Source organism: Numida meleagris, chromosome 2, assembly GCF_002078875.1.
Source record: "Numida meleagris isolate 19003 breed g44 Domestic line chromosome 2, NumMel1.0, whole genome shotgun sequence".
Classification (NCBI taxonomy): Eukaryota; Metazoa; Chordata; class Aves; order Galliformes; family Numididae; genus Numida; species Numida meleagris.
The window spans coordinates 54,001,494-54,018,677 of record NC_034410.1 but is presented as its reverse complement, the minus strand read 5'-3'; the positions used below and the strand labels follow the sequence as shown (position 1 = coordinate 54,018,677).

The 17,184-nt window shown below is 43.0% G+C and overlaps 1 protein-coding gene across 4 annotated transcripts in view; it reads right to left on the bottom strand.

Annotated features, from left to right (window-relative positions):
* The window catches only part of PQLC1 (PQ loop repeat containing 1), a 60,784-nt gene that overhangs the window by 37,611 nt on the left and 5,989 nt on the right, over positions 1–17,184 (bottom strand). For 2 of the 4 annotated variants that reach the window (XM_021385837.1, XM_021385841.1), the window contains exons 3-4: positions 8,610–8,743; positions 1,865–1,918 (exon numbers count right to left, since the gene is read on the bottom strand). In XM_021385837.1, the coding sequence (XP_021241512.1) occupies positions 1,865–1,918; positions 8,610–8,743 (188 nt within the window). Of the gene's footprint in view, positions 1–1,864; positions 1,919–8,609; positions 8,744–12,022; positions 12,204–17,184 lie in introns of those variants that run through there. The other 2 variants (XM_021385839.1, XM_021385838.1) reach the window with 2 other exon arrangements.

The window sequence follows — 17,184 nt, the reverse complement described above, 5'->3', positions numbered from 1 at the left end:
AACATACTTCTGCATGCACATTATATATAAACAAATCAAAACCTCTCAGCTGTTTGCACCAGTAAGAATTATCCCATTAAAATAGAGAACAGATTTGCCAACTCATCAATAAACCTCAAAGCAGTAAAACCACCGACTATTCTGAGTTGGAGGAGACCCACAAGCCCAGCTCCTGGCTCCACAATGGACCACCTACAAATCCAACCATATGTCTGAGAGCATCGTCCAAACAATTATTGAACTCTGACAGATTTGGCTCCACAACCATTGCCATGGGGAGCCTGTTCCAGTACCCAACTATCCTCTCAGTGAAGAACCTTTTCCTAACATCCAGTCTGACCCTCCCCTGACACAGCTCCATGCCATTCTCTCAGGTTCTATTACCGGTCACCAGAGAGAGGAGATCAGCACCTGCCCCTCTGTTCCCCTTGCAAGGAAGTGGTAGGCCACCATGAGGCCTCCACTCAGCCTCCTCTTCTCCGGGCTGAACAAACCAAGGGACTTAAGCTGCTCCTCATATACTTCTGCCCTCTAGACCCTTCACCATCTTCATAGCCCTCCTTTGGATGCTCTTCCAACAGTTTTATGTCTGTCTCATATTGTAGCCCCAAAACTTAACCTAGTGTTCAAGGTGAGGTGCACCAACACAGAACAATCCCTTCCCTTGACTGAGTAGTATAAAACTAACCAAACACTTCAGATTTAAATTAGAATTATGGTGTTTTCTTCTCCTACAAACTTCAACATTTTAAGAATTTGAACCACCAAGCATTTTTTTTTTAAACAACAACTTTAAAAAACCCACCCACACGGAAATGAGTAAAAGGTCACATTAAGTTACTCATTTCTGTTTAATTTTAACCACTTCAAATAGATTGTTTCAAAACGCTTAATCATATCTGAGATCACAGGCAGCCGTTTCTAACTCTGCCACTGTAAATAAAGAATTGCTGAATACTAGTAAAAAGACAACAGGAAGATAGGCACAAAAAGGACAGGACTTCTCAAGTTTACATTCCATTGGTTAGTGTTGCAAGCCAGTGAAAATGATTATAAAAATTAGGACAAACAACAAAATAAAAGTTTGATACCAAGTCCAGAAAACATGTTTTGAAAACACAGAAGAAAAAGGTGCCTTGCAAAATACTGCTATCAAACCAATACAAGGTACATTTTGGCACTAAATCTGAAAGGAGAGGTCAAGAAGATGAATAAAATCTAAATTAAAAGAGAGTCTATTTAATCTTTACAGGGTTGGTCTTTTGCTTTCAAGAAAGTACTCAGATTATACACAGATTAATGTTACTCTGAATTTCTCAGAGCTAGATCCAGATTCCTTAACTGTTTGTTGATAAGCATAGAAATAGAGACTAAATAAATAATCACAGTGATGCAGGCTGAACATCAGATGCTGCAGGAAATTTCTCACCTAGCATTCTGAACAATGCTGAAAGATACTCCTGTAATTTTCCCAGTTTCCTCTAGAGTCAGGGCTGGAAGAGGAGAAATACAACCCTGAAGACATGGATCCCTGTATCATACAGTATTTTGCTTTTATAATTTGAAGAAGAAAGAGAAAGATATAACTGTAGAAACACGCAATTGAGTGAATTCAACTGGTCATCAAAAACTGATTTATGAAATAGCTGAAAGCATCTTTTCCTCTATGAAAGTTAGAGGTGAGGAGGGGAAAATTAAAACAAAACCACACACCAGGCTTTAATATGTCTCAAAAGCATAAACATTTGCTATAGAAATGATCGTACAATCATTTCTAATAATAGTCACAAAAAAAACGTAACAAAGCACAAAATACGCAGTTGGAACGACAACTTCATGCAGAGTGGGTTTGTACAGTACATACCCAGGTAAGATCTCTTGGGAGGTGCTTTAATTTCTTCATCCTTACTATCTGTAGCTACATTAAAAGAAAAGTTGAGAGGAAAAAAAAAAAGAAAGGAAAGACAAAATAGATTTGTATGATTATACGAAGCAATGGGTCTTCTAGTTCAAATTTAGTCAGTTAGTACATTTTCCTTATATAAAAGCCAAAACAAAACAGGACAAGTTTTAGTCTCCATGCTTTCCGTAAGGTTCTCTCACTCAGTGATATTAAGATAGGGGTGAGAAGCAGGAAGGCCCAAAAGAGTCTCAATGCACAACTCAACAGCGATTCACCTAGGGAAAGAAACAGACAACTCTCACTTCATCTGGTTGTCATTATCAGAAAAAACAAGTTGTTATCCCAGTAACATCAAGTGCATAAATACACATTTTTTAATTAGTTAAGACAGTATCAGTTGCATTACTTTCTGAGGATAATGGTGCTGTAATTTCAAAAAGTCTCCAGCTAATCACATCAAGGATGGAGCAGACCCCAACTGCAATCATTCTCCATATTAAAATTTTATCACTCTCTAACTACACCAGTGGAAAACAATGTATTCTGCAAGAAGGCTTTTAAGCGATAATATCAGTGCTCTTCAGGAGATCCAAGTGCTAAATAAGATACGATTTATAAAGCAGGTTAAGACAACAAGCAGCTGGAAGGAAGACAAAACTGGATAAGTGACCAGAAAAAAGTAGTCTTAGTGTAACACCCGAAGATCACAAGTTCTACTTGAGGAGCCTTAGCTCTACTGTAAAAAGAAGAGACGTTGAAGAGCCTGCTTTCAACAAAAGCTGTTTGCTGGTTTTCAGTATATGGTGCTGAGTATCTGTCACAACGCCTTGAACATAACTGGAATTGAATGTTTGTTAGAGAAAGAGCAAAGGCTTGCTTAGTTTGGGGAAGAAAAGGAAGACTCTTGGTTGGGTGTCACTCCAAGTGCATGAAGTCTCTGTCCTGGCCTGCCAACACTTTTGAGAGTAACTAGATGCTTTTAGCAGTCAGTATTTGTGAGTGCTCTGCCTCCTGAAAAGGTCTTGATTCTGGTGTCAAGACATGCAGATTTTGTTTTTCACTATGCAGGTGACTATAGCATGGTAGCACCGTCATGCCCCAGAAATAATACAGAATTTTGAACAAAAACAATTTTAACAAAAGAAACCACCACTGAACCTTGAATCTTTCTATACTGAGTCAACAACACAGCATCAATGTGGATGCACCAACACTAACATAATATGGGCAATGAATAAGGAGGGCTGTTGTTATCACAGTGATAGTACCTGGAAATCTACATGTAAAACATTCCAGTTGGAATTAAAATGGTTTTAAATAAAGGATAAAAGAGAATGAGGTATTATTCATGCCTACTGATTTCAGCTGAGGACATTTCACATTAATGCTAGCTTTCGTAGTATTCCTATACAGGAGAGAATGCTGTCCTACCACTGGGGTGGTTTAAAGTTTTTGTTGTTCTTCTCTTGGTGTGGATTGTGTGCTTTCCTTTTTTTCCCCCTCTCTCTAAACCAGAATAGTTAAAAACAGACTATACAGTCAAGTAATAGAACAGCTGCACACATAAAGAGGTACTGATTGAAGAGAGAGCAAGTCAGGTACATGAAGGATACACTCACGCATCTGAAACAAAAAAAAACAGAAGGCAGCAGCAGAACAAGATGGGCTCTGACACTTATAACTTGCTCTAGCTTTGCAAGACTAGAAGTGAGAAAAGAGAATCTTGTCACTGAGAAGTAGGTAGGTCACTCTGAAAGTAATGCCTCCTATTTATTTCCATGGAAACTACAACAGATACAAAGAGCACAATAACACTAGATGATAGAGCAAATTCTCAGCTACAAAATACTATTTTTCAACACAGTCACTATTAGCTATGTGTTTTTGCCAGCAATATACAAGAGGCTACTTTCAGTCCTCAAAAATCTGCAACAGCAAAGGTAACCTATAGCTGTTGTCACCACTGCTGAAATACACCACCTACCACCTCACTGTGGTTATATCCATTGTTTGGTCTCCGGAAACATTCAGCAAGCACAGATTCATGTCAGTGGGTACAATCTTCTCAGCACTGAGGAATTCAATTCATTTCTATACCTTTACTTCATATCCACTTCTATGTCAGACATCATTCTGTAGGACTGCCCTGCTGCTGCCATTAGTCACACAGCAAAAATAGCGTAATTGAATATTGGCAGGAAGGTACAACATCTACTACCATACCACCAGCATCCACTTCTGACACTGTGGGCCAAGATAATAAAATAGGAGGCATTACTTTCAGAGCAGTCTTCTTAACTGTGAGGAAACAATAGCTGATAGGAGTTTTCCTAATGAGCTATTCATAAAGAAGCTAAGAGAAATAATCAAGCAGTACTAGAAAGAGTCCAGAGGGGACTGTACTTTTCATGCTATGTCAGATAGTCTGTAAATGAACAGACTTACGTCTGTGTTCTAAACTATGACTGAAACATTTTCAAACAGTGATACCACAAATCAGGCTAGAAAATACAGAACAAGCTTGTCAGGATTAAAAGAGCCCGCTCCTTAACACTTCAGAAAGAATGTGCTTAAAATGCCTTGAACTAGCCATTGTTAAGTGACTTTACTGTGAGAAAAATGGAAAAATATGGAGAAGTCCCACATAAATCAAGATCAATGATAAACATATACTAATGTGACTAGGGAAGAAATACAGCATTTACTAGTGATACAAGAAAGGAGAAAAAACAACTCCACTTTCTAAATATTTTGGATTATCTAATAGAAACATGGAGGTAGAAGACAGAAACAAAAGAAGAGAATGTTTTAAATTCCAGATCAGTCACATGAAGAATAATAGACTATATTATCATAGAGAAATTGTGCACCCTCCACTCAGGATTCTGTAGAGTTCATGACAAACACTGACTTCAAGCATAGCTTCTCACTGACCTGGTAAACTATGAAGAAAGAAAGTAAGAACGCAGATTTATCAGCTTGCCTGAATCACCATAAAACTAACGAGATAAGATTAGGAGTAGGATTAGAACCACAGATCTCACTCCTACCTATACTAGGTAGAAGTACAAACCCAGCTTTCTGCCTTCTGTGAAAGAAATTTCATATTGTTGAAACCAGTTAAATGTTTGTTCTGAGACATTACATTGCAGCTGGCAGAGTCAAAGTCCTCAGTGTGCCTGTTTTGTATAGCCTGATGATCCTTGAGATAATTTTTCCATCAAAATCAATGACACTTAAGAAAACAATTTTAGCTGGTCTCAAAGGAGGATGTAAGCATTCCAAAGACTAACAATTAAGGTCCACAAGTAGGCAAGAATCAGTCTCTTTAGCTAATTAAATGCAACAAGCTGAGTTTCAGGAAGGATCAAATGACACAAAACAACCTTGAGGAGTCTCCATTACCTGGTAACAGAAAGACTAATTACCCTTTGGAAGACTGTGTGTCTTTCAGGGAGAGTTGTTTGAAGAGAGCTATATACAAAACTGAATAGCCTCCCTTTTTGTCCAAAGGTTACTGATGGAGACTGCAAGAGCGTGTTTAAAAGGGCAAACAGAGAAGCCTTTCTGCAAGTTCAAGAAATGCTACCATTGAGAGGCAGAAAGCATGCATCTCTCTTTCTCTCCTAAATGATCTCTGGATTTTAAATTTTAATTACTGCTAAGTCTGGGCTGAAAAGAAGTATGTCATTCATCCTACTAGACTATCAGACACAGCAATTGGTGTTCAAGAACTGCATTACAGACCCCGTTCCACATGAATTCACTTACCTTAACAATTTCACACTACATTCCATAGTAAACAGAGATGGAAGTGGTTTCCTCACCAACTAGATAAATGACTATACCAACCAGCCAGTATCTACTGCATTCTAATGAAGGCTGTGGATATCTGGAGCTGAATCAGACCCTCAATTACTAGGGAGTGAGGAAGGAGAACGTAATGAGAGAATAAGTTATTTATACTCACAATGGCAAAATAAATTTAAAAAGCTGACAGTATTAATTCCAATCTCATTTGTAATAAGCTGTGATACAAAATTCTGTAAGTCAAACAAAATACTGTTTTGCTGTTTATCTTTCTTCTGTAAAAATCTAGAACTTCTGATGTTTCTTACCTGGGGGAAAAAAAGGCCTTCTGCAGAGCAAGAATATTTGATTGCATAAAGAATATGAGATAAAAAGAAGTGACAATTCCCTTAAATTCCACGCTAAAAAAAGGCAAGGAAATGGCGTACAAAAAGACAGTCTTCCATTTACAATACCACAGCACCTCCTGATCTGATCACAGAATGGGTTGGGTTGGAAGGGATCTCAAGGATCATGAAGTTCCAACCCTCCTGCCACAGGCAAGGCCACCATCCTCCAAATCTGGTACTACACCAGACTGCCCAGGGCCCCATCCAACTTGATCTTGAACACCTCCAAGGACAGAGCATCATCCACAACCTCTCTGGGCAGAACTTCCCCCAACATCAAATCTAAACCTTCCCTCCTTGAGCTTAAGACCACTCCCCCTCATCCTATCTCTGTCTACTCAAGCAAAAAGTTGATTCCCCTCCTGTATATAATCCCCTTTTAAACACTGTAAGGCTGCAATGAGGTCTCCCTGCAACCTTCTCTTCTCCAGGCTGAAGAAGCCCAGCTCCCTAGGTCTGTCCTCATACGGGAGCTGCTCCAGCCCTCTTATCATCTTTGTGGTCCTCCTCTGGACCCTCTCCAACAGCTCCACATCTTTCCTGTGGTGGGGTCCCCAGACCCAGATGCAGTACTCCAGATGGGGGTTCATGAGGGCAGAGTAGAGGGGGACAATCACCTCCTAGTCCCCGCTGGCCACCCCTCTCCTGATGGAGCCCAGGATACCATTGGCCTTCTGAGCTGCAAGAGCACACTGCTGGCTCATGTGAGCCAGCAGTTTTTCACCTACCAGGACCCCAAGTCCTCCTCCACAGGGCTGCTCTCAAGGAGTTCTTCTCCCAGTCTGTATGCATTATCAGGGATTACTCTGACCCAAATGCAAAACCTTAATATGTTGAACCTCATCAGGTTCACATGGCCCCACCTTTCAAGTCTGCTGAGGTCTCTCTGGATGGCATCCCTTCCTTCTAACATGTCAACCACACTACTCTGCTTGGTGTCATCAGCAAACTTGCTAAGGGTGCACTCAAGCCCATCATCGATGTAATTAATGAAGATGTTGAAGAGCACCAGTCCCAAGACAGACCCCTGGGGGACAACGCTCATCACTGGCCTTCACCTAGACATAGTGCCATTCACCACAACTCTCTGTCTACGGCCTTCCATCCAATTCCTTATCCACTGAATAGTCCACCCCTCAAATCCGTATCTCTTCAATTTAGCGATAAGGATGTGGTTGGGGACCATGCCAAAGGCCTTGCACAACTCCAGGTAGATGACATCAGTTGCCCTCCCTTTGTCCATCAGCGTTGTCACTCCATCACAGAAGGCCACCAGATTGGTCAGGCACAACCTTCCCTCGGTAAAGCCATGTTGGCTGTCTTCAATCACTTGTCCATTCCTCATGGGCCTTAACATGTCTTCTAGGAGGATCCGTTCCATGATATTCCCAGGCACAGAGGTGAGTCTCACCAGCCTGTAATTCCCTGGGTCCTCCTTCTTCCCTTTCCTGTAAATGGAGTGACATTTCCTTTTTTCCAGTCCCTCGGCACTTGGCCAGACAGCCATGACTTTTCAGATATGATGGAGAGCAGCTCAGCAACCACATCAGCCAGCTCCTTTAAGACCCCGGGATGCATGCTAGGCCCCATAGACTTGTATACATTCAGTCTCATGCGGCAATCTTGGACTTGCTCTGCCCTCGCAGCAGGGGAGTGGATTTACTCCCCCAGTTCCCACCTACAGGCTCAGGGATGTGAGCTTCAGGGACATGAGAAATACAAGAATCCTAGCTGCCACTGAAGACCAAGGCAAAGACCTCATTCAGTACCTCAGCCTTCACCATATCTGTCATAGTCAGTTCTCCTTTCTCATTTACTAAAAGAGATGCGCTCTCTTCTGCCTGCCTCTTCTGGCCAATGTACATATAGAATCCCTTCTTGCTGTTTTTAACACTGCCAAGTTCAGTTCTGTCTGTGCCTTGGCTTTCCTAATCCCCTCTCTGCAAGTCCGGACAGCATCCCTGTATTCTCCCCAGGTGACAGGCCATTGTTTCTACAGCCAGTACAATCCCTTCTTTTCTCTCACTCTGACCAGCAGGTCCTTGCCAAGCCATGACAGCTGATAGCCAGTAATTTAATAAGCAGAAAATAACTTCTGTGCAGAAGCAAGAGTTGGTAATAAGATCTTAGGTAACAGCATATGATTAGGATCTAACCAATGAACTTGACAGAGAGTTCAAAAAATAATTTATTATACAGGACAGGATTTTAAAAGAAAAGATATCCAGGTTAGCATAACAATATGAAATTCAGCTCTATATCCTAGGGCATTATATGAAATGTTAAGCAGAACTCCCATTTCCAGATTAAACCAAGACCCATTTAAAATAAAATTACAGCTTTAAATACCCATCCGGAAGAGAGTGATTTCAAAAACAAAGTTAGTGAAACCCTGATTTACCAAGAAAGGAAGCTGGGTTACAGATCAGACAGAAATTTTGTTCAAAACATAGTGTAATGTGTTTTCAAAAAGACTCACTCTGCAATAGCTAGTCCCTGTCACTAACCTGAAAAAGACCGGCGTTTTATGTTTAGGTCGTTGGACACACGTACTTCAGTGCACAGTTTCAGCATCAGTAACATAGTAATGATCATGATAATGCTTTGCCACAAAAGAGGGGATTCAAAACGCCTTCCAAACCTAAAAAAAAAAACACAAAATATATAAAACATCTCAAAGATAACAAATGTTACATTCAGTTACTTTCATTCTTTCATCCTAAGCACCTGAAAAAAGGAAAGCCTTAGTAACAGCTGAAAGGCTGAAAAAGTCACTAGTTAAATCTAGCTGCACATATACTGCATTTACAATCCCCCTGTTGGAGTAAGATGATTATTAGATAAAACAACCCTGTGGACTGATCCCAGAAATTCTGAAACCAGAATCTTAACTGCTTTTGAACCTAGCAGCAAATACATTATTTTGAAATAACAAGCAGACTCAATGAACTGATGAAGCAATACAAAGAGACTAGAGAGTTATACTGCGCTTACACTGGTTACATATTCTCTCCATATACAGTCCATAGATCTCACAAAGACATCTGTCCAAAACTTACCTCTTTTTTTTTTTTTGTTAAAGTGAGGTCATGAAAACAATTTTGTAGGATTACTATAACACCTTCTGAAAGAAAAACAAAAATAAGGCTTGTATCTTGTCTGCTTCTAGATACCTGAGTGGAAAGATCAGATCAGCAGAACACACTGAACAGGTCATCAATTTGTTTCTAATATGCATCAATGCTCAAGGAAGAAAGAAGTCTCAAAAGAAACTAGAACTGAACACGCATGCTTGCCCTTTCTTTTTCCCCCCAGCCAAAAAGTTAATTTATCTTCAGTCACAGATGGCGTACGGTGGGGACTACTGAGCACTCCTACAAATAATACAGAAAAAGAAACTTGGATTGTGGCCAGTCTCTGCTGAAGGGCTTTCTCTTATGTGATTGCATAAGGTTCTACCACATGAAAATCAGATTTTCTCATGAAGAATGGTGACCTTCCAAGCTCCTCTTTCCATATTACTTGATGGAATTTTAGCCATCTCCACCAGGACTTACTACAGCGGATTAGGAGTAAAAGGTGGAAACTTTTCCTGAAGAGTCCTTGAAGGATTTACAATGGGAAGCCTGCACGCACACCACAGTGGGCTGCTTCTCTTTGCTCCATTTTTCCTGGTTTTATGCCTTGAAGACAAAGATGCTGAGGATAGTATGTGGCAAACACACAGTTGCGCTCCCCAGCTCCGCCACAGGCCTTCCTGATTCCCTCACAGCACCACCGCTAAGGCCTTTCTCTGAGCACACCATGCTATGAGGGTCCTCAAATGCACTGCCACCTGAAGCTATGCCCAACGCCTACCTCTAGACAGTTCCTGTTTTACAGAACTCTAGCAAAATACAACTTCTTATGCTTGGGCTACTTCAGTGGCAGAGCTCTGTTAGTGAAAACTAGCTAGGTTTGTCATCATATTCTCTTACACAATTTCCACTACCACCATTTTACCAGGGATATTCTTGCTTGTTATGAGTCAGCTAATAAGTGACACAAGAGAGTGGAAAGCTTCAACCATCTCCTGTAGAAATCCACCTGCAGAGCACCAAGCAACCCACACCAAGAAAAACCGCCAACGTTATTTCCTGCCTACTGGTACCCAGCTAAGGGAAACTGTGATGCCTTGCGCCTCCACACTGCTCACTGTCCAACACCACCATTAGCTATAGGAAGAGTAACAGGCACACATCACAGAATCGTAGTATGGCTTGGGTTGGAAGAGACCTTAAAGATCATCTAGTTCCAACCCCCTGATGTTGGCAAGTTTTCCACCCACTAGATCAGGCTGCCCAGGACCCCATCCATCCTGCCCTTGAAAACCTCAAGGGCTGAGGCATCCGCAACTTCTCTGGACAACCAGCACTCCACCACTCACACAGTAAAACACTTCCTCCTCATGTCAAACTTAATTTCTCCTCTTTTAGCTTAAAACTATCTCCCCTTCTCCTACAACCACCTTCCTGTGTAAAAAGCTGATCTCCTCCTGATTATAAGTTCTCTTTAAACACAGGAAGACTGCACTTTTTTTTTTTTTTTAAAAACCTTCTCCAGGCTGAATAAGCCCAGCTCCCTCAGTCTGTCATCATAGAAGAGGTACGCCAGGCAACAGCTCCATGTCTTTCTTGTGTTGGGATCCCTAGACCAGGATGCAGTACTGCATGTGAGGCCTCACAACGGCAGAGTAGAGAGGAACAATCACTTCCCTCACCCTCTCGGCAACCTTTCTTTTGATGCAGCCCAGGATACAGTTCTGTGCTGCAAGTGCATATTTTGGGCTCATGTCCAGCTTTTTTGTCAATCAGGACCTTCAAATCCCTCTCCACAGGGCAATGAGTTCTTCTCCTAGCCTGTACGTGTATCTGGAATTGTCTTGATCCAAGTCACATCTTGCACTTGGCCTTGTTAAACCTCATTAGGCCCACTTTTCAAGGATGTCCAGGTCCCTTTGGATAGCATCCCTTTCAGTGTACTGACTCCAGCACTCAGCTTAGTATCATCTTCAAACAAGCTGAGCATGCACACTCAATCCCACCATCCAGGTCGCTGATAAAAATGTTGATGAGTCCCAGTCTCTAGACAGACCCCTGGGAAACACCACTGATGAGCAGCCTCTACATTAAATCTTTGACCACAACACTCTGGCTGTAGTCATCCAGCTAGCTCTTTATCCACCTAATACCCCAGCCTTCAAATCCACCTCTTTCAAATTTAGAGATAAGGACGTGGTGTGGGACCATGTCAAAGGCCTTGAAGAAATCCAGACAGATGACCTTTCTTCATCCACTGATGCCATCACACCATCATTGGAGGCCACCAGATTAGTCAGGCATGATCTGCTCTTAAAGAAGCCATGCTGACCATCTCAGATCACCAGCTCATCTTGCCTGTACCTTAACATAGCCTCCATTAGGATCTATTTCATGAATGATCTTCTCAGGCACAGATGTGAGGCTGACCATTTGTAGTTCCCCAAGTCTTCCTTTCTACCCTCATAAAAATAGAAGTGATGTTTCCCCCTCCCCACCCTCCCCCCACCAGGGACTCTGCTGGGCAGCCATGCCTTTGCAAATATGATCAAGTATCCTGGCAACCACATCAACCAGTTCCTTCAGGACCCCAGGACATATGTAATCTGTCCCCACATATCTGTACACGTTCAGCCTAATCAGGTGGTCCCAAAGTCGTTCTTTGCTTACCGTGGGATGGATTTTGCTCCCACAGCCTCAGCCAAGATGTTCAGGGATTTGAGGGGTGTGGGAAGTCTGAGGCAAAGAACTTGTTCAGTACCTCAACCTTCTGTGTCCACTGTTGCCATTTCCCCCCTCTCATTTATCAAAGGAGATATGCCTTTCTCTTCTGTTCAACATACCTGTAGAATCCGTTCCTGTTATTTTTCACATCTCCCATCAAGTTCAGTTCCATCTGCACCTTAGCTTTCCCAATCCCATCTCTGCATGTCTGGATAGCATTCCTGTATTCTTCCTAGGTCATACATCTTTCCACCCTTCTTTCTCCCATCAACAGATTTGGGGTGGGCCACAAGAGACAGCATCACAAAAAAAAAAATCCGGAGGACACTATGAGGAAGGAAATAAATAACATCACTGATGCATGTTACCATGGGCACAGAATGCTCTGGCTTCCACAAGACTGGGAAAAAATGCAGGGGAAAAGAACCAAAGTTTGGCATAGTCTGTTCTCCATGCCCATGATCCCAAAGCTTCTGGAGCTGACTGTGATCAAATTCCCTTGAACCACTGGAATTTATCGGTTTCTTATTTGAGGAATGAGAAAAAACAGGTAAGGCTTACATGGGATTATAGGGTAATTAAAACTGTTTTCATCAAGATTATAAAAACCTCTCCAATTACAAATGCATTAGATGTAAAAATAGAGAACAGTATTTAAAAGGGGCTGACCCAGCAGCACACTGAACTAGAAACTACTGTGATGTTAAATCCAGCACAGGTTTCTGCAAGGTTAGTTCCTCCACAGTGATGAGATTATTGGCTAATCAGTAACTGGAGTCTTACAGAAGTACAGCTTGCAGTATAAACATCCATCCACTACAAACACAGGCAAAGTCACTTGCTTTTCATTGTAACAATGTGCTATTGCCACAGCCTTACTGGAAATGAGACTTCAAGCGTTACTGCACACCTTTTAGCTCTTTAACAATCAAAAAAGCTCAAGCAAACTCACAGCACACAAGAAGGGTGAACTGTAATGATTGTTCTTGGGTTCCTGAAGATGTAAAAATAAAGCCATAACACTCTTTGTTCTCAGGATTGGTACATAGCTATGAATAAGAAATCAGGCAAAAGTGGCAAGAGGCTAGCATGGATGAGCAAGGAGCTCATGGAAAAAATTGAAATGGAAGATAGAAGTTCATAGACTGTGAAAAAAGGGTCTGGCCACTTGGAAGGAATACAGGAATGTTAGGCCATGAAGGGATGCAATGAGGAAGGCAAAGGCCTGCTTGGAATTAAGTATAGCAAGGGAGGTCAAAGACAACAAGAAGGGATTCTTTAAGTGTATCAGTAGAAAAAGGAAGGCCAGGGAAAACATGAGCCTGCTGCTGAATGAGGTGGGTACACTCGTAGCAGAAGACACTGGGAAGGCAGTTACTGAATGCCTTCTCTGATTCAGTCTTTATAACTAAAACTAGCCCTCAGGAATCCCCAACCCCAGAGGTAAGAGAGAGTCTGGAGAAGGAACTACTTCCCTTTAGTCAAGGAGAATCTGGTTGGGGATCTATCTAGACAAATTTGCCATGCAGAAAACTGTGGGCCCTGATGGGATGTGTCCATGAGTGCTGAAGAAGCCAGCAAAAGCGATGGCTGTACTGCTATCATCTTTGACAGGTCACAGAAAATGGGAGAAGTGCCTGAAGACTGCAGGAAAATCAGTGTCACTCCAGTCTTCAGAGGCACATGAAAGAGGACCCAAGAAACTACAGGCCAGTCAGCCTCTGTTCTTTAGAAGGTGATGGAACAACTTATCCTGGATGCCACCTCCAAGCAAGCAGAGGAAAAGACTGTGAGGAGTAGTCAACATGGATTCACCAAGAGGTAATCATGTTTGATCAATCCAGTAGCCATTTATGACATCATGACCAGTTAGGCAGATGAGAGGAGAGCAGTGGATTCTGTGTACCCTGACTTCAGCAAGGCTTTTGATACTGTCTCCCATATAATCCTCATAGGTAAACTAAAGAAGTGTGGGACAGATGAGTGGACAGTGAGGTGAACTGAGAACTGGATGACCAGCAGAGCTCAGAGGGTCGCAATCAGCTGTGCAGAGTTTATTTGGAGGCCTGTAGCTAGCAGTGTTCCCCAGAGACTGGTACTGTATCTGGTCTTGTTTAACTTCCTCATTAACGACCTGGATGAAGGGATGAAGTGTACGCTCAGCAAGTTTCCTAATGACAGAAAGTTAGGAGGAGTGGCTAACACACCATTCAGCAAGATCCGGACGGGCTAAGAGCTGGGCAGAGAAGAACCTTACGAGGTTCAAAAAGGGCATGTGACCAACACTTTAATAATAACTGCATGCATCAGCACAGGTTAGGGCATGACCTGCTGGAAAGGAGCACTGCAGAGAAGGACCCGAGTCTCCTGGTGGACAATGAGCCAGTAGTGCGCCCATGACCAAGAGGGCCAATAGTATCCTCGGGCGCATTAAAAAAAAAAAAAAAAAGAAAAGAAAGCATGACCAGCACATCAAGAGAGATGATCCCTCTCCTCTACTCTGCCCTTGTAAGGCCACAACCAGAGTACTGTATCCAGTTCTGGGATCCCTAGTTCAAGAAAGACATGGATCTTCTAGAGTAAGCCCAGTGGAAGGGCTACAAAGATGATCAGGGGCCTGGAGCATTGCCCTTATAAGGAAAATCTGAGAGACCTGCGGCAACTGTTTAGCCTGGAGAAGACAAGACTGAGAGAGGATCTTAGCAACACTTAGAAATATCTAAAGCTCAGGCATCACAAGGATGGAGACAGTCTTTTTTTTTTTTTTTGACAGTGTCCAGCAATAGGACAAGGGGCAACAGGCACAAAGTAGGACACAGGAAGTTCCACAGAAACACAAAGAAGAACTCCCTCACTGTGAGGGTGACAGAGCACTGGAACAAACTGCCCAGAGAGGTTCCAGAGCCTCCTTCTCTGGAGATATTAAAAACCCATCTGGATGCTTTGCTGTGCAACCTACCCTAGGGATCTTGCTTTAGCAGGGGTGTAGGACTAGATGATCTCCAGAGGTGCCTTCCAGTCTCTAATATCCTGTGATCACAGAAACAAACACTCCACTTGGCAGAAAGCTCTTGCCAAAAAGAATGCACCTACCCAGACCAAGTGCCTGCCCAGAAGTGCAGCTATTTGGGTCTTTGGCTGCAAGGCCTGAGCCTGCTGTTGCCCTCAAGGGATGGTAGAGAAACCACCTGTGTGATGTATGAGCAGGTTGATTATAAACTCTGCCACCATGCTGAGTAGGAGGAGTCTCAGGAGTGTGAGTGGGGGATAGACTGGTGGAGCAACACCCTGCCATATCTAAAAGAAAGGCACCATGGTGATACATTCCCAACAAGGGTGGACGCTCCGCCTCGTCACCACTGGGCAAAGGGAGGGGACCTAAGAGATGAGTAGGACTGGAAGCAAGTCCTCACTTGGTTGGCAGGAAAACCCCCTCCCTACCTACCTTGCCATCCCAGATGCCCTTATGCAATAGGTTTGAGGCTCTAGAACCCCAAGGACAAGTAAATAAAGATTAGGGGAAGGTCCATCCAGGAGGCTGTCTAGGGCAAGGAGGTCAACTCCACACCTCAAGTCCACCTCCATCAAGATGGGAAGAAGGGTAATTGTCATAGGTGACTCCAAGGGGAACGGAGGGCCCTATATGTCAGCCAGACCCTACCCACAGGGAAGAATACTGTCTCTCTCAGGCCCAGGTCAGGAACAAGACTCCCTAGTCTGGTTCAACCCTCTGATTATTAACCATTACTGACAGTTCAAGCTGGCAGGGACGAAGTTGCTGAGAGAAGCCTGAGGGCTATCAGAAAGGACTTCAGGGGATCGGGGTGGTTAGATGATGGAGTGGGAGTACAGACAGTGTTTTCCTCTATCCCTTCAGGGGCAGCAAGGGATACAAAGAGGACCAGGAAAACCCATCTGATAAATATATGGCTGAAAGGCTTGGTGCCAATGCAGGAATTTTGGCTTTTTCAATCATGGGGCAGTTTGCTCAGCATCTGGCCTGATGGCTGCTGATAGAGTCCACCTAGGCCATAGGGAAAAAAGAATTCTCACCCAGGAGGTGTCTGGGCTCATTGACAGGGTTGTGAAGCCACCCATCATCGTATTTGAAAAATCACAGCTGCCAGGCAAAGATCCCTGTAACTCCTCTACTCTGCCTTTGTAAGGCCCTATCTGGAGTACTGTGACCGAGCGTGGGACCCCCAGTACAGGAGGGATGTGGAGCTGTTGGGATAGGTCTAGAGGAGTACCATGAAGATAATCAAAAGGCTGGAGCATCTTTCCTATGATGAAAGGTTGAGGGAGTTGGGCTTGTTTAGCTTGAAGAGAATTCTCCAGAGAGATCTCACTGCAGCCTTTCAGTACTTCAAGGGAGCTAACAAGCAGGAGGGGGACTGACTTTTTACACGGTCTGATAGCGACAGAACAAGAGGAAATAGTTTTAGACTAAAAGAGGGTAGATTTAAGTAAGATGTTTGGAAGAAATACTTTACTCAGAACGTGGTGAGGTGCTGGAACAGGTTGCCCAGAGAGGCTGTGGATGCACCATCTCTGGAGGCACTCTTGGCTAAGTTGGATGGGATCCTGGGCAGCCTGGTCTAGTAGCTGGCAATCCTGCTCAGATCGGGGGGGTTGGAATCAGATGATCTTTAAGGTCCCTTCTGAACTAAGCCATTCTATGAAACGCCACTCCAAGCTGCTTGCTCTACTTCATACTGATATTAGGACCTGCACAAACAAGACTCCAAGTTAGCTTGATCTAGGTGCACTAAAAGATGCAAGCCTTGCTGGAAAGTTAGGTGACAAAGTAAGCAACTGTGACATCCATAGTATTCAAAAAATTTAGACTTCCAGTATCAGTCTAGGAAGAGAAAAGTAACTTTTCACTGTAAAAAAAACTAAAGAACTTTTTTTTCCTGCACTAGTTAAATGTGCCAGGTAAAGAGGGGGAAGGACCTTACATTTTATGAGTATTTCAACAGCCTTTAAGACAATTAATGCAAGGTCAGGTGATGAAGGCAAAAGAGACACTGAAGCCACAGCGGAGACTAATTCGGAAAACATGGAACTCCATGAGTACACCTCAATCCTACAGCAACAGTGCTGTTACTCCTGTTCTGGGCATGTGCGAAACAACAAACGTCAACTGTGCAAAAGAAGCCTGAACTAGAACAAACATGCTGTGTCCTTTCCTAAGATACCTCTTGCTCGACATAGTTCTGCCTCAGCTCACAAAGACAATTCCATTTACTGTGGCAGCAGAAATCACCAAGCAATAAAA